Source organism: Xenopus laevis, chromosome 8L (assembly GCF_017654675.1).
Source record: "Xenopus laevis strain J_2021 chromosome 8L, Xenopus_laevis_v10.1, whole genome shotgun sequence".
Classification (NCBI taxonomy): domain Eukaryota; kingdom Metazoa; phylum Chordata; class Amphibia; order Anura; family Pipidae; genus Xenopus; species Xenopus laevis.
The window spans coordinates 106,939,202-106,956,536 of NC_054385.1; the positions used below are offsets into that span (position 1 = coordinate 106,939,202).

At 38.6% G+C, this 17,335-nt stretch overlaps 1 protein-coding gene across 1 annotated transcript in view; it reads left to right on the top strand.

Annotated features, from left to right (window-relative positions):
* Positions 1–2,338: 2,338 nt before the first annotated feature.
* Positions 2,339–17,335, top strand: part of LOC108699246 (protein transport protein Sec23A) — a 77,145-nt gene continuing 62,148 nt past the window's right edge. The window contains exons 1-9 of the mRNA XM_018231207.2: positions 2,339–2,543; positions 5,822–6,060; positions 7,228–7,285; positions 13,346–13,432; positions 13,690–13,926; positions 14,440–14,519; positions 14,934–15,078; positions 16,558–16,716; positions 17,106–17,221. Of these exons, the coding sequence (XP_018086696.1) occupies positions 5,840–6,060; positions 7,228–7,285; positions 13,346–13,432; positions 13,690–13,926; positions 14,440–14,519; positions 14,934–15,078; positions 16,558–16,716; positions 17,106–17,221 (1,103 nt within the window). The 5' untranslated portion in view covers positions 2,339–2,543; positions 5,822–5,839. The remainder of the gene's footprint in view (positions 2,544–5,821; positions 6,061–7,227; positions 7,286–13,345; positions 13,433–13,689; positions 13,927–14,439; positions 14,520–14,933; positions 15,079–16,557; positions 16,717–17,105; positions 17,222–17,335) is intronic.

Here is a 17,335-nt window from a genome sequence, read left to right on the forward strand (position 1 = left end):
AATATAAAGATCTGCATTTTAACCATTAGTGTTGTCATTCCTATACATCTTTTATTACATATATATAGAAATGACAACACAAATGGTTAAAATACGGATACAGCAACATTGCAGCTCTATACGAAATGCTGGGAAAATCAAGAAAAATGACACAACCCTATCTACTGTAGCAAGGCATTTTAAACAGCATCATAATATGAACCCAGTGGACTTAACATTTTGGCCAGCCTCCGCTCTTTTTGTTTTTAAAAATTATTTTAAAAGCCTTCAGTTGCTATTGCAGTATCTGATAGCAGCATTTAGTTTGGGTTAATACTGAAAGCAGCACTTCATTCTCCGATTATCTTTTTTCTAAGACACTGGGGGTTTAAGTTTTTTTAGACAGCTCTTGAACAGATTAGTTAAGATCTGAGACCGCAGTCCCTACCGTCCTGCCTTTCTCCCCGTGTGGTGTCCCAGGGCCTAGAAAAAGACTCTGATTTTGGGACAACTCCACCTCTATTCTATTTTCATTTTCAATCTTTTATTTCATGAATTGCTAGCTATTTAATAATTTTAATAAGATAATTTTAAAGAAATAACAACTTGATTTGTATTTAGCACTTTAATAAATTGATAGATGAATTCATATATTAATTGCCATTTTTTGGAAGCACTGGCACTTTAATAACTCGAGTTAATAATTGAAATATAGTTCTTAAGTGGCTTAAATGAATTCATAAATTAATTTATATCTATATTGAAAGATTAATTGAGTTGTGTGTTAGTAATTAATTAATTATATATCGTTGCACTATATATCAAGCACTAAGCAGTTTCACCTTATCATTAATTTATGTTTTAAATTAATTGTGACAAACAAAATAAACACATGGTGTGGGGTTACTACTTTTTCTTTATTGGTTTAAACTTTCATAACCTGCCAAATTTTGTAAAATTAACATGGTAATTAGGGGGGTGTGACCACAAAAATGAGCATGGTCAAAAAACATTTTGGCGTGCCAATTTTTTTTGCGAGGTATGTAACAGCAGCATCAAGTATAATTTCTAAAGGCCAGGTTGTAGTGATGTGCGGGCCGACCCGATACTCGCGGGTTGGGTGGGTTCGGGTCTACCTCGCACTGCTCCTCGCGGGTGGCGGGCGGGTGTGGGTTGAGCTCTTCTCCTGCTCTCCCCGCCCGCCACCTTTAAATGCCAGCATCCGACTTCCGGTTTTATAGTCTCATATCTGCTTGTCCTGCCCCTTTTGTGACATCATTGTGACCTCATTGGTGGGGCGAGGCTGGTCTATAAAAGGACCCCGGAAGCGCGGGTGCGGGTTGCAGCAGGGTGGGTTAGGGTCGAGTGCGGGTCAGGAAAACCCTGACCTGCACATCACTACCAGGTTGGTAAAATACCCATCAAGTGGTAACCATAGGGGCTGCACATTGCAAATAACATCTGGGAAATTTAACTTTTACTCAGTGTCAGTAGCGGGACACTGGGAAAAAAACAGGGGGCCCGCCGGCCCAGTTCCGCTTCTTGGTGTTGCGCGACCCCTGTTTGATGGGGGTTGCGGCAAAATAAACATTTACATGGTGCTGTGAGCACACGCAGAGACCCAGCACAGTGACGTGGTGCACTAGAGAGGCAGAGGGGGGCCCTGGGGCAGTAGACCAGGTGGGCCTCAAGCCCCCCAGTCCGACCCTGCTTTTACTCAGCACAGAATAAAAAAAAAAAAAACCCACAAATTATGACTGATCACTAGAAAGTCCTCTCAATGCAGATAAAACCCAGAGGTGATTTCATAAAAGTTGCAAAGTTTGCTGCTGTCGTAATAACCCACAGCAACCAATCAGCATGTAGCATTTGCTAGTCCGCTGTCTACCAACATCAATTTGGTTGCTATAGTTACTAGATCTCCATCTTACTTGTATTCAGTGTCGGACTGGCCCACTGGGAAACCAGGAAAACTCCCGGTGGGCCCAGGTGTCAGTGGGCCCTCATGCTGCTAAACATTTGACCTATTTCATGGTCATTCCCTATTTCTATGAGAACAAAGAGGCTAAATACATGGAATAATAGATTATAGCGTGTAAAAAAAATAAACTAGGAGAATAGAGGTTGAGTGAGGAGAGGAAGAATAATAGTACTGAGAGTGGACCCCTGGTCTAAGGTTTTATGGTGGGCCCCTGGTGTCCCAGTCCGACACTGCTTGTATTCAATAAATACATCTGAATGCTTTGTTGGCTGTTATATAAAACATAATAATGTCACTAGTGTAGTAGCGCACCGGCGCAGTGCAGCTGTACGTCCCACACGCTCACTAACAAGCAGACGCTAGTGTAACGCTATAGGCACAAGCTGCAGTAGCAATTCCAGCAGTCATCCCCCCAAAACTGTCCTCGCTGTCACTCACTCCTGCGAAGGAATTCTGCTCCTTGACGTGGCAGTGGGCGCCGCCATGTTGGTGACGTCACGCGGTGCGCTGCCCGGCAGCTGAGACTGACTGAGGGAGTTAGTGGAGCGAGGTGTGTGACTAGTGGAGCGAGGTGTGTGACGAGGTAAGTGGCAAATCCGAGGATTGTGTCACATAAAAAGGGGGGCGTTGTGACAGTAACTTGCGGCTGCAGGGGCCCAACTTAGTAGGGGCGAAACGTAAGAAGAAATAATGCAGCAGAGACTGGCACAGAAGAGCACAAGCGGACAGAGTTCAGGATCAAGTTGTGGCAAATGCAGTTATCAAAGGGCTTCCCTCAGGGGACTATTATGAGTGTGTCTCTAATAAAGGACTATACACACCCGTTACCTCTAGTACAGGCTGCGCTGCACCCACTGGGTTACCTATAGATCTGCAGTGCAGGGGTTACTAGATATTATGCAGGGCTGCCCCCAATGGGTTACCTATGTATATCTAGGGCTGCACCCACTGGATTACCTATAGATCTGTAATGTAGGGCTGCACCCACTGGGTTACCTATAGATCTGTAATGTAGGGCTGCACCCACTGGGTTACCTATAGATCTGTAATGTAGGTCTGCACCCACTGGGTTACCTATAGATCTCTAGAGTAGGGCTGCACCCACTGGGTTACCTATAGATCTGTAATGTAAGGCTGCACCCACTGGGTTATCTATGTGTCTCTAGAGTAGGGCTGCTTCCAGAGGGTTACTTATGTATCTCTAGAGTAGGGCTGCACCCACTGAGTTACCTATGTATAAAGAGTAGGGCTTTAACCTAACCCCATTAGTTTCATATGTGTCAGTCGGTCTGCGCCCATTTAAGTTTAGTGCAGAACTCCCATGAGTGGAGTAGTTTCTATGGTACTTTTAAAGCAGGGCTGCCCCCAATGGGTTACCTATAGATCTCTAGTGCAGGGCTGCTTCCAGAGGGTTGCCTAAGTATCTCTAGGTCAGGACTGTCCCCAGGATTTTCTCTAGTGGGTTTTCTGTGATTCTGTTAGACAGGGCTGCACCCAGCCAGTTGCCTATCTTACAATCCAGTTTAGAACTCGCCTTAGTGGGTTTACCTATATCTCTTATTCAAGTGTAGGCCTTTCCTTAGTGGATTTTTTCTGTACCTGGGTCTGCGCCAAGTGGTTTAACTTTCTTTCATTGATTACCATGTTCCTCTAGTAGGGCTTCTACTAGTGGGTTATATAAGTATCTGGTCCTGTGTAAATCTACATCCTCAGAATATGTACATATCGAACCATATACCATTGTGTGCCTTGTTATAGTATTAGTTCAGTGTTCAAGATGTTTCCTGCTGTAGTTCAACAACAAAGCACAAAGGGTTCCATAAAGCTACAGCTTGTTAGGGCTTGCTGAGAAATGTAGTCCAAGTGAATGGGTGAATATAAACTGTTAACGGATTGTGGGACAATGGCAGCCATGACTGTAAGTACAGATTTACAATGTGTTTGAGCTGTGTGTTCTGTTTATTTCTAGTGTTCGTTACTTGCTTGCTGCCACCTACTTTCGCTTTTTGCCCAGATATTTTAAGGTTGAATTAAGTTGCTATATATATATATATATATATATATATATATATATATATATATATATATATATATATATATATATATATATATATATATATATATATATATATATATACATATATATACACATATATATTAATTTATATATGTAATGCTGACTGTAACTCTTGGCTAATGTTGACTATTACTCTTGGTAAGTCGAGCTATTTTAGAAATGCTTGTGTAACATTTTACTGTATAGTCTGTGCTTCTTTGCTAAGTTGTTGGTTGCCATTTATTTTGCCCTTGTGTCAGGTAAGGAGCAGCCTTTGAAGTGTTTAGAAAAACATGTATAAAAACACTCTTCGGGTTCTTTAACTCTAGGGAAATATTGTTGACGTGAGTTGTAGTCTGTACTATTAACTGTAATTAAGAATACTGCCCGTTGCTAGGTGCCTAAATGCTGTTATCAGAAACCATTATATATATACTGTATATATATATATGTGTGTGTATATGTGTGTGTGTGTGTGTGTATATATATATATATATATATATATATATATATATATATATATATAAAAGCAACAAACAGTCCGCACGCATAGGTCTTAATGAAAAACAGTAAGTGTAGTTTATTCAACGTTTCGGCTCAGCCACATGAGCCATCTTCAGGAAGTGTATATAAACTGTAATTAAGGACACTGGCAGTTGCTAGATGTCTAAATGCTGTTATCAGAAACCACTATATATATACACCGAAACGGTGAAATAAAAACGAAGACTTTTTTCACTAGAAAAAGACCTGTAAGTGCGGTTTAATAGTTAATTTTGGCCAACTACGTCAATATATAAATATATCAAAATGAACTATTAAACCGCACTCACAGGTCTTTTTCTAGTGAAAAAAATCGTAGTTTTTATTTCACCGTTTCGGTGTATATATATATATATATATAGTGGTTTCTGATAACAGCATTTAGGCATCTAGCAACTGGCAGTGTCCTTAATTACAGTTTATAAATATATATAAATAGGGCCTTGCATTTTTTAGACCAGTTCTCTCCACCCCCTACACTAAATTTTACTTTCTTTTAGTAGAGTGAAATAAATGTGCTTTTGTATCTCGTATAGTATTCGTATTCTTCCTTCCGGGTCAGCGGTTCCCAATCTGTTGGGCTGCCTCCCCCCATTGGGGTCGTAATCAGTTGAAATAGGGTGGCCTGTTTTGAAGGTCAGACAGGGCTTATAAATCACAAACTAAATTGTGACTGTTTTCATGTACTCATTTCACTTGTTCTGAGCTAAGAGGGCTGAAGAACATACTAAGGGGTTATGTACTGAACTCCAAATTTATCTTATTTTTTTAATTAAAAAAAACCCCACGATTTTTGCCGAAAACCTAGATTTTTTTGTTTTGGGCTAAACCCAGCACGAACCAAGATAACTTCAAATTGAGATGGGTGCCTCTCCCATTGACTTATACAGGACCTTGACAGGTCTGAGATGGCGGATTTTCAGATTCCGGCTTTTTGCAGCGTCAGGGTATAATAACTCTTGAAAAATTAGAGTTTTTTTCTCATGACAAATTAGAGTTTTTGCCCAAAAAAGCCTGACCAGATTAATTTGAGGTTTAGTAAATAACCCCTTAATGTTACACATTGGCACAGTCCTACTTTACTTTTCCTATGATAACCATAAAATTCTTGTTATCAGGGGAGCTGGTATTAAAACTAAGCTGCCAGGCAATTTAAAATCTGGTTGTTTCTTTGTCAGATATGTTTGCATCACTCAACAAGCTTCCCCTACTCTCAGACATTTTTAGCTGCAACTTGTTTTCAACAACTCTTTTATTTTAAGGGACAGGGGCGTCTTACCATGACCACATTCCTGGAATTTATTCAGCAAAATGAAGACAGAGATGGGGTTCGCTTCAGCTGGAATGTGTGGCCATCAAGCCGCCTGGAAGCCACAAGGATGGTGGTTCCTGTAGCTGCTCTCTTGACACCTCTAAAAGAGCGTCCAGACTTGCCCCCTATACAGTATGAGCCTGTTCTGTGCAGCAGGACCACATGCAGGGCGGTACTCAATCCACTATGGTAAGTCTGGCCATATTCATATTTAATATGGGCCCATCTCCGAGCACATGACTGCTACAATACCTTCTTTTGATTGCAACTTTGTGCTTGTAAAGTGACTACAAAGTTTTGTCATCTACCAGCACTACTGGGTCACTGTTCATTTGTCAGTTTGGTGTGACCCCCAGATCATGCAAGTGCCTGGTATGGTAGTTTGATGTGGCAGTCACAATAGAGCCTTTATTTGTATTTGAAAGCTGGAAAAAAGACAAAAAAAACTATAAATAATGAAGACTAGTGACTAAAATTTTCTTTTCAAAATAGTAATCTACAGTAAAAGTTGCATATAGGTGACGTTGATCGTTTTTTGCTGATAGTTCTGCTTTTGTAAGTAATTATAACTCAAAGTTCCTTAACCAGACTGTATTGCCAACCTGACTGTCCCATCTCAGACTGTCCGTTAGAGTTTTCTAGTATCTGCTGCGCAAATATGGCAGCCCCCTCATAGAGGAACATGGGGGTAAGAAAAGTAATGTAAAAGCATCGGACAAATACTTTTATGGCAAAATTATAAATAGCATTCAAAGATAATGTTATGAGGGATATAAAAAAAGGTTATTTTCTGGTGTCTGTATCTCTTTAAAAATCCTTGTTATTTTATTGTTATTATTTTTTTATTCATTGAAATAGGTGAAGCTTAGCCAAGAAGACTACTATCAAAAAAGGAAAACACAAACTGACCCTCGCCCCCAAAAAAACAATCAGATATTACTCATTATATACTCATTGTAACTATTATATATAATATTAAAATATAACTAAAATTATACAATATAAATAACACAGTGAACTAGTGTGCAAGTAAATATTACATTGTTTCAGCATTTTCTATCTGTATATATAGCAAGCTCCTAGGCAATACCATATAGTGGTGTAAACTACTTAAAATACACAATTTTACGTTCGCATTCAGAAATTAGTTTTAAAAAATTAATTAAGGTTGGAAAATTGTCCAAATTGGTTCTGGATTATGATCCGATCAGATCAACCTCATTTAGCCTGTGGGTTGCTAAACTGGGTAAAGGTCTGCATGTTTTATGGCCTTTCAAAGCTTACGTAACTTTTATATGTGTCTGATTGAGATATGGTCGCCTGCCTTCATGAGCATTTTATGTGTTTATTTTTCAGCCAAGTGGATTATCGAGCAAAACTTTGGGCTTGCAACTTCTGTTACCAGCGAAATCAGGTAATACAGGGGAAGCAATGATTGGCTGATAACAAGAGAATTTATAGACTTCTTTGCATACTTAACTTAGCACAATAAACTTTAGAGTGTCTGCTCTTATTAAAGGAGAAGGAAATGTCAAAACTAAGTAAGCCTTCCTTAGATGTAAGGCGAGTGAGGGTAGTGTTATCACTGTATATTGATGCATAAAAACCAATATTATGTGCTTGCTCATTGTACCTTGCAAATGTCATTGTATGTCACTACTTTTTCTTTCTGCTTGTCTTAATGCCAATAAAAGCAGTATTGAATTTTAAAAAAAACGAAGTAAGCCTTATCAGAAAGGTCCACCTAAATACACCAGTAAACCCTCAAAGTAATGCTGCTCTGAGTCTTCTATCAAAAGAAACACTACATTTCTATTTCTATTGTGTACACATGGGCTTCTGTATCAGACTTCCTGATTTTAGCTCAAACCTCCTTGCCCCGGGCATGAGCATGCTCAGTTTGCTCCTCTTCCCCTCCCTCCTCCCTTCTCTGCTGTAATCTGAGCCCAGAGCTATAAGTGAGCAAGAAGAGAATCAGGCAGGAAGTGATGTCACAGCAAGCTAATACTGTAGCTGCTATCCTAAACAAACAGAGAGCTTCTAGAGCTTTTAAGTCAGGTATGGTAAAACCTTCTACAGAATTAATATAGCATTCTAACTTGCACTATTGCAGCTATATCTATTGGCAATAAAATGCCTCCATAGCTTTCCTTCTCCTTTAAGCACTATAGCTCAAACTGAGGTTAAGAATTTTGGCAGTAACATAGTAACATAGTAACATAGTAACATAGTAACATAGTAACATAGTAAGTAAGGTTGAAAAAAGACACATGTCCATCGAGTTCAACTTTTTTTTTTTTTTTTTTTTATTAACTACCTATCTGCCAGTTGATCCAGAGGAAGGCAAAAAACCCATCTGAAGCCTCTCCATATTGCCTTAGAGGGGGAAAAATTCCTTCCTGACTCCAAAATGGCAATCGGACTAGTCCCTGGATCAACTTGGACTATGAGCTATTTCCCATAACCCTGTATTCCCTTACTTGCTAAAAAGCCATCCAACCCCTTCTTAAAGCTATCTAATGTATCAGCCTGTACCACTGATTCAGGGAGAGAATTCCACATCTTCACAGCTCTCACTGTAAAAAACCCCTTCCGAATATTAAGGCGGAACCTCTTTTCTTCTAATCGGAATGGGTGACCTCGTGTCAGCTGGAAAGACCTACTGGTAAATAAAGCATTAGAGAGATTATTATATGATCCCCTTATATATTTATACATAGTCATCATATCACCCCTTAAGCGCCTCTTCTCCAGCGTGAACATCTCCAATTTGGCCAGTCTTTCCTCATAGCTAAGATTTTCAATACCTTTTACCAGCTTAGTTGCCCTTCTCTGTACCCTCTCTAATACAATAATGTCCTGTTTGAGTGATGGAGACCAAAACTGTACGGCATATTCTAGATGGGGCCTTACCAGTGCTCTATACAGTGGAAGAATGACCCCCTCCTCCCTTGACTCTATGCCCCTTTTAATACAGCTCAAGACCTTATTTGCCCTTGATGCTGCTGACTGGCATTGCTTGCTACAGCCAAGTTTATCATCTACAAGGACTCCAAGGTCCTTTTCCATAATGGATTTGCCTAGTGCAGTCCCATTAAGGGTATAAGTGGCTTGGATATTTTTACATCCCAGGTGCATGACTTTACATTTATCAACATTGAATCTGATTTGCCACTTAGCTGCCCAGATTGCCAGTTGGTCAAGATCATGTTGCAAGGATGCCACATCCTGGATGGAATTAATTGGGATGGATAATTTTGTGTCGTCTGCAAACACTGATACATTACTTACAACACCCTCCCCTAAGTCATTAATGAACAAGTTAAATAAAAGTGGACCCAATACTGAGCCCTGGGGGACCCCACTAAGAACCTTTCTCCAAGTAGAGAATGTCCCATTAACAACCACCCTCTGTACCCGATCCTGTAGCCAGTTTCCTATCCATGTGCAAACGACTTCATTAAGCCCAACAGACCTTAGTTTAGAAAGCAGTCGTTTGTGGGGCACAGTATCAAACGCTTTGGCAAAATCCAAATAGATCACATCTACTGCTCCCCCACTATCCAGAATCTTACTTACCACATCATAAAATGCAATCAAATTCGTCTGACATGACCTATCCTTCATAAAGCCATGCTGATTGTTGCTCATAATGCCATTCATTAGGACAAAATTTTGAATGTGATCCCTTAACAAGCCTTCAAATAATTTGCCCACCACAGATGTCAAGCTTACTGGCCTATAATTGCCAGGCTGAGATCGTAATCCCTTTTTAAATATTGGAATAACATCAGCTTTTCTCCAATCCATAGGCACCATACCAGATGACAGTGAATCTGAGAAAATCAGAAATAAGGGCTGGTCTAAAACTGAACTAAGCTCTCTTAGAACCCGGGGGTGTATGCCATCAGGCCCTGGAGCCTTGTTTACATTAATTTGTATTAAAGCTTTTTGAATCATATCCTGAGTCAGCCACTGACTAGATTGAGCTGAACCATTCGTGCAGTTATTAAGTGAGCCTGTGAACCCAGACTCCTCTATTGTATACACTGAAGAAAAGAACTGATTTAACACATTTGCCTTATCTGTATCTGTTACAACCATGCATCTTTTTACTATTAATATATTTAAAAAACTTTTTAGGGTTAGTTTTCACCTCCACCGCAATTAACTCTTCATTTCTTTTCTTAGCCTTCCGGATTGCTGATTTACAACATTTATTACAGTGTTTATATTCATTAAATGCAGCTTCTGTCCCTACAGATTTGTAGTTTTTAAATGCATTTCTCTTCTTTCCCATTAACTTCTTTACTGTATTAAGCCACACAGGATGATTCTTAGAGCTTCTACGTTTAGTCCTTAAGGGAATAAATTGAGAACAGTAATGATTTAATATCATTTTAAAGGACAACCATTTCTGTTCTGTGTTTTTAGCTGAAAACCTAATGCCCCAATCAATTCTCTGTAGGGCAGCCCTCAAGGCACAAAAATTAGCTTTTGCAAAATTCATGGTTTTTGTTGCCCCAGTATATTTTTGTTTTTTGCACCAGACATTAAATGATATAACATTATGGTCACTATTACCCAGGGGTTCAATGACTTGCACATTTGCAATAAGTTCTGAGTCATTTGAGATCACTAAATCAAGAATAGCATTTTTTCTGGTAGGCTCCTCAACAACCTGTGCTAAAAAACTGTCGTGCAATAAGTTTATAAACTTGTTCCCATTAACTGATCCCATTAACTTATCATTACTTTACCTAAACTAGCAGCCTTTTCTATTTGCATTAGGAGCTTTGTCTCTTCCTCCTCACTTACATTAGGGGGTCTATAGCATACGCCTACAATTAATTTGCTGGATTCTTTACAATTGGTGAAGAACTCCACCCATACGACTTCTGCCCCCTCATTTTCTAACATAACCTCCTCCTTTATATGAGCTTTTAAATCCTGCCTAACAAACAGACATACCCCTCCTCCTTTTCTATTGCCTCTGTCCCTCCGAAACAAAGTATAGCCACTGATATTTACTGCCCAGTCATGCGACTCATTCAGCCATGTTTCGGCCACACCAATCACATCATATTTTCCTTCCATCACCAGCAGCTCCAGCTCTCCCATTTTACCAGTCAGACTTCTTGCATTTGTAAACATACATTTAATAGTCTATGTGCCCCCGTCACACCATTACCTGCTTTCTTGCAGAGTTAGCGGTAGGCAATTCCTATTTACACAGGAAGGAGCTATAATTGATAATTGATTCAATCTTGACAATAAAACGCCAATACAGGTATGGGATCCGTTATCCGGAAACCCATTATCCAGAAAGCTCCAAATTTCCCATAGACTCCATTATAATGAAATAATCCAAATTTTTAAAAATGATTTCCTTTTTCTCTGTAATAATAAAACAGTACATTGTACTTGATCCCTACTAAGATATAATTAGTCATTATTGGAGGCTATGAGGATATTAGAAGTTACCTTCGGAGTTCCATGACCTGTATAAAAACACTCGGCCTTCAGCCTCGTACTTTTATATGGTCATGGAATGCCTCGGTGACATAATATCCTTATATTTTATAACAGGGGGGTAGTTTATTCACTATATATGCACATTTAAAGCTTGCATGTTGTGTATCACACTTGTAGTCTTACAGAGTTACAGGACTATATATACAGAGATTACAAATAAAATCCGACGATGCACTTTTAGCTATTCAAATGACATTTCTAGATATTAGGTTTATGTCATAGGTCATTTGTTTTTGTAATATATTTAGGAATGTTTTTAAGAAGAATTACCTTTAAAGTACAGGTATAGGATCTGTTTTCCGGAAACCCATTATCCAAAAAGCTCCAAATTACAGAAAGGCTGTCTCTCATAGACCCTATTTTATCTAAACTATCCCCATTTTTAAAAATGATTTCCTTTTTCTCTGTAATAATAAAACAGTGCCTTGTACTTGATCCAAACTAAGATATAATTAATCCTGGAAGCAGAACCAGCCTATTGGGTTTATTTAATGTTTACAAGATTTTCTAGTAGACTTAAGGTATGAAGATCCAAATTATCCAAAGATCTGTTATGCGTAAAACCACAGGTCCCGAGCAATCTGGATAAAAGGTCCCATACGTGTATAATCATAATCAACGGTTTTTGAAATTGTGCTCCTCCTCCATTTTTTTAAAAAAATTATTGCTCTCTAGGTTGTCCTAAAGTCCTTAATTATAGCCCTGCTTCATCCCCTGTTGCAGCTTATTCAACGACATACCATTTATTTTCTGTGATACAGATAGGTCTGCTGCATTTAGCAAATATCATCTGTGTGTTTTGGGTGCAAAGTTTTGTACATGTCTCTGCTAATCGTTTGTTTGACATTTCGCATATGTTTATAACATTTACCAGTCCCGAACATTAAAGTGGTTGTTCACCTTTAAGGTAACTTTTATTATGTTATAGACTGGCCAATTCGAAGCAACTTTTCAATTGGTCTTCATTATTTTTTTTTATAGTTATTTGCCTTTTTCTTCTGACTCTTTGGAGCTTTTAAATGGGTGCTGCTGACTCCCTTCTAAAAAAACAAATGCTCTGTAAGGCTACAAATGTATTGTTACTTTTTATTACTGATCCTTCTAGTCATGCCCTCTCCTATTTATATTCCAGTCTCTTATTCAAATTGATGTATGGTTGCTAGGGTAATTTGGACCCTAGTTACCAGATTGCTTCAGATGCAAATTGAAGAGCTGCTGAATAAAAAGCTAATAACTCAAAAACCTTCAATAATATAAAATGAAAACAAATTGCAAATTGTCTCAGAATAGCACTCTCTACATCATACTAAAAATTATCTCAATGGTGAACAATCCCTTTAAGGGGGTTATTAACGAAGACCCTATTTATCATTGAAAAAAACAAGAAAAAAATCAGATTGTCACACGATTGTCACACGAAAAATCTGAATATTTTGTATTTGACGCCTGAAAAGTCTGATTTTTTTCATGAAATCGTCAGAAAAGCCAGACGCCTGAAAAGTCAGATTTTTTTCATGAAATCGTCAGAAAAGCCAGAAATGTTCGGATAATCGTATGAAATTTCAAATCGCAAATAGGACTTCTGTCATTGACTTCTACAGGACCTCGACAGATTTTTTGGACATTTTGCAGCCTCTGGGTATAATAAATCTCAAAAAATTCAAGTTTTTTTTTCCACTAAAAATTTGAATTTTATATTAAAAAAACAAAAAAATTTTGAGTTTTTACCATTTGTACTTTAATAAATAACCCCCTAACAGTCAGGGTGCCCAGTGGTGGTCCAGACATGAACAAATAGCAGAAGATCTATCTAGCTTTCTCACTAGCTTACCTGCTATTGATAACTAATTGTGCTAGAAGCAATAAAAACATGATAGAATGCTACATAACATTGCTGTTAATATTATCGGATAGTACAACCCTTTTTCCATTTTTCCAGTTTCCCCCTACATATGCAGGCATCACAGAAATAAATCAACCTGCAGAGCTTCTGCCACAGTTTTCCAGTATTGAGTACGTAGTTCAGGTGAGAAACTCATCGCTCAGCATCATCTTGTTTGAGATAGGAGGGTTTTGTTTTATTTATCAAGTTCTGTTTCTCAGGGCTGGGAAGTGGTGCTATCATACTTTTCTTTGCTGTTTTTCGTTAATATATTTGCCTGTGGAATTTGATACAAGTTACCCTTTCTTTCTTCGGGTTTAATTTCATCCTGCTTCACACTACATTTGACTTGAGTTTGCCGGCAATAATAAAATGTTCTTTGTCTCGGTTGCAATTCTTAGCGGGGACCTCAGATGCCACTGATCTTTTTGTACGTTGTGGACACTTGCATGGAAGATGAGGATCTTCAAGCTCTGAAGGAGTCCATGCAGATGTCTCTCAGTCTGCTGCCTCCTACAGCACTGGTGGGGCTGATAACGTTTGGACGGATGGTTCACGTGCATGAACTGGGATGCGAAGGCATTTCTAAGAGCTATGTTTTTAGGGGAAATAAAGACCTTACTGGAAAGCAAATCCAGGTAACAAGGAAGAAAATGTATTTAAGTGTAATTGAGTTTTAGAGATTTTCTGCAGTGAAATTTAATACCATCAATATTTAACATGGAAATCATTTTTACTGTTAAAAATTTTGATGCTACCCGCAGGCAACGAGTCACATGCAATACCTTTACACTCAGAACTAAAAATCAGCATGTGTTGAGTTCATCAATTGGGTAAACACACAAATTTGCCTTGGATGTAGACGTTATAATTACCTGGTTTTTGTTCTCTCTGGGTGAATGTATTTCAGCACCTCATGTGCCACCATCCTTAGCCAGCAGGGGGAGACATGTCCATATTGGAAAGGGAAAATATACCACATGATCAATAACTGTAGTTATGTCTTCCAAGGTTTAATTTTTTTATGGAGTATTTTATTCTGTAAACGTACAAATGAGAGCAAAGATCTATTACAATCATTTGGTAAAAATCCAGAAATTAGGCAGAATTTTTGCCAGCGCAAGTCTATAATAGTAAATGCTCTGTTACAGGAAATGTTATCTCTTACAAAAGCTCCAGCTGCTCAACAAGGCCGTGGGCCACAAGTTCAACAGCCTCCTCCCTCCAACAGGTAAATGGGCTTATCTGTTAATTAATGCAGGAATATATTTAGATTTTTTTTTAATTTCTTATAAAGTAAAGGCAAACCGCAGAGTGTCCTGCAAGTCATAACTGTAAATGGACCTTTTACATGAAAATATATCATTAAATTAAGTTCATTTAATTAAGTTAATTCAATTAAGTTCACCACCTCACAAAGACAGGGCTGAAAAGACCATTCCAAAGTGAATGCTCATATAATGCAGCTTTATTTTTTCTTTATTTTTTTTTTTAATCCTTTATAGTTTGGCCTTATAGTTTAGTAAATGAATTCTTTACCCCTGCTCATTTTATCTGCTTCTGCATTTCTGTGTAAATCTAAAGGTTACTTTAGACACTGTTTCTCAATGACTTCTCACTTATATTTACGATTTGTCTTGCCCAGATTTTTACAACCAGTGCAGAATATTGACATGAATCTCACTGACCTTCTGGGGGAGCTTCAAAGGGATCCATGGCCGGTTCCCCAAGGCAAGAGGCCTCTCAGATCATCGGGAGCTGCCCTCTCCATAGCAGTTGGACTTCTTGAGGTGAACAGGAAAAACTTTTTGAAAACATCACTTTCTTTCTGGGTGGTTTCACAGGAGAGGTTTCATTGGTCTCACTCAATCAAATAAGGACGAGGAGAGCACTCAAGAAGCAGGAACTGCTGTGATCAAAGTTTTTAATGCAGGACTACATACAAAATATGTTTCGGGCCTTGCGTTCCCAGGCACGCAAGGCCAAAACATGTCATGTATGTAGTCCTGCATTAAAAACTTTGATCACAGCAGTTCCTGCTTCTTGAGTGCTTTCCTCATCCTTATTTGATTGATGCCTACTGGAAAAGCGTTAACTTTGAGAGGATTGATGCATTCTTACAAATACTGAAGGCAGAGCGTTAGAGCAAACCCCTTAATCTAATTTGTCTCACTGTTGGTTTTATAAATCTATTTAGCTTTGCAGGTAGGTCTGAATAGACTGTTTTTCTAACTTTGAGTCATGTTAAGGTGGTCATACATGTGCACATTTCGTTGTGTGAAAGGATGATCTAGTAAAATTGTCTGCTTATCGTTACATTGATGGGGGCGTTTAGACTACATCATCCCAACATTCGATCAGACAGGTTTAAAAATTTACACTGTGATCAGATAATCATCGTTAAATGAATGTTCACTATGCATGCCTTTATTTTGAAGGGTTGTAGTAGATGCTAAATGAAACAAAGGGACAGCGTTGTCTGTTTTATATGTATAATCTTGTAGCCAACACAACAAAGATATTATACATATCTTTAACTATGATGGATGAATTGTTCGTTAAAATGATCGGTTAGCTGATCGTTTGTAGAGTAGCACAAATTGTGTCTGTGTATGCCCAGCTTAACTTTCATTATGTTCAACTTTTTTTTATTGCTTCTTGTTTACTGTATATCTGGAAAATTCTGTTGTGACAGTTTTATCTGTGTAAACAGGACAGCACAGTGGTGTAGTGGTTAGCATTGCTGCCTTGCAAAACTTGGAGCAAGGAGTTTGGAGTGTCGGCAGAAAACCATGCAGAGAAAGGGAGAGCATACGAAGACATATAGGCAGATTAACTGGTTAAACTGATAAACTATCCATAGTTTGTGTGACTTAAGGTTCGGATTCGGTTCGGTATTCAGCCGAATCTTTCGCAAAGGATTCAGGGGTTCGGCCGAATCCGAAATAGTGAATTCGGTGCATCCCTAGTATAAAGCAAAGTGCTGATTGGCTGCTATAGATAAGTGCACTATAATTGTGTAATTTAGCACCTGCAGGTCAAAATAGGCCCAGGCATTCCAAGTACACAGAGGCCCATCAGCCCACTAAATAGTGAATTGTGGGAAGATGGTATCTTACATAGTTTGTGTGACTTAGATTGTGAGGAAGTAAATGGAGGACTGAAACTCCACAGCATATAATAAATAGCAGTGATTTCATGAGTGTCTGTTATGTTTACAAAAAAAGCTCTGTGTCTCTCTACTTACTGTTACGTTCCTTTTGAAACAGTGCACATTCCCCAACACTGGTGCGCGCATAATGCTGTTTATCGGGGGTCCAGCCACTCAGGGTCCAGGGATGGTGGTGGGCGATGAGCTAAAGACTCCTATCCGTTCTTGGCATGATATTGAAAAAGACAATATCAAGTATGTCAAAAAGGCTACCAAAGTAAGTACTGGATGTTCTTTCGGTATACACACTGCTAGGAATATGTTATGTACCTTCCAGCACATATGCTTTGAGAAAGTACAAAGCTTCTTCCATCTCGTATTCCCATTTTCTAACATATGGACAGGCTGTCACATTTTTTTATATTAATATATATATATAATATATTTATATTTAGCTTAATTTTGCACCATAATCAAGGTCGTAACATAGTGGATTTTAACCATACAGTAACCCCTTGCAACTTCTACCTGGCAAGACCATTCATAAATGCCTACTGGTTGTTAGGTGTTGCCATGTTACTCTGTAAATCTGTTCGTCTCACGTCAGCTGTTTCTTGTATTTTTGGTACTTACAAAATTAAAACTGTACATTTTCTATCTATGTAGCATTATGAAGCCCTTGCATACCGTGCTGCTGCCTCTGGCCATGTAATTGACATCTATGCCTGTGCATTGGACCAGACTGGCCTCCTGGAAATGAAATGCTGTCCGAATAATACAGGGTAACTATACATTTTTATCAATGGAGAATTTGAATCTAGTTCTTAACACAGAAACTTTAATCTCTTATATTAAAGAAGAACTGAAGCTTAACTAAAGAAGTAGGGCAGAAATGT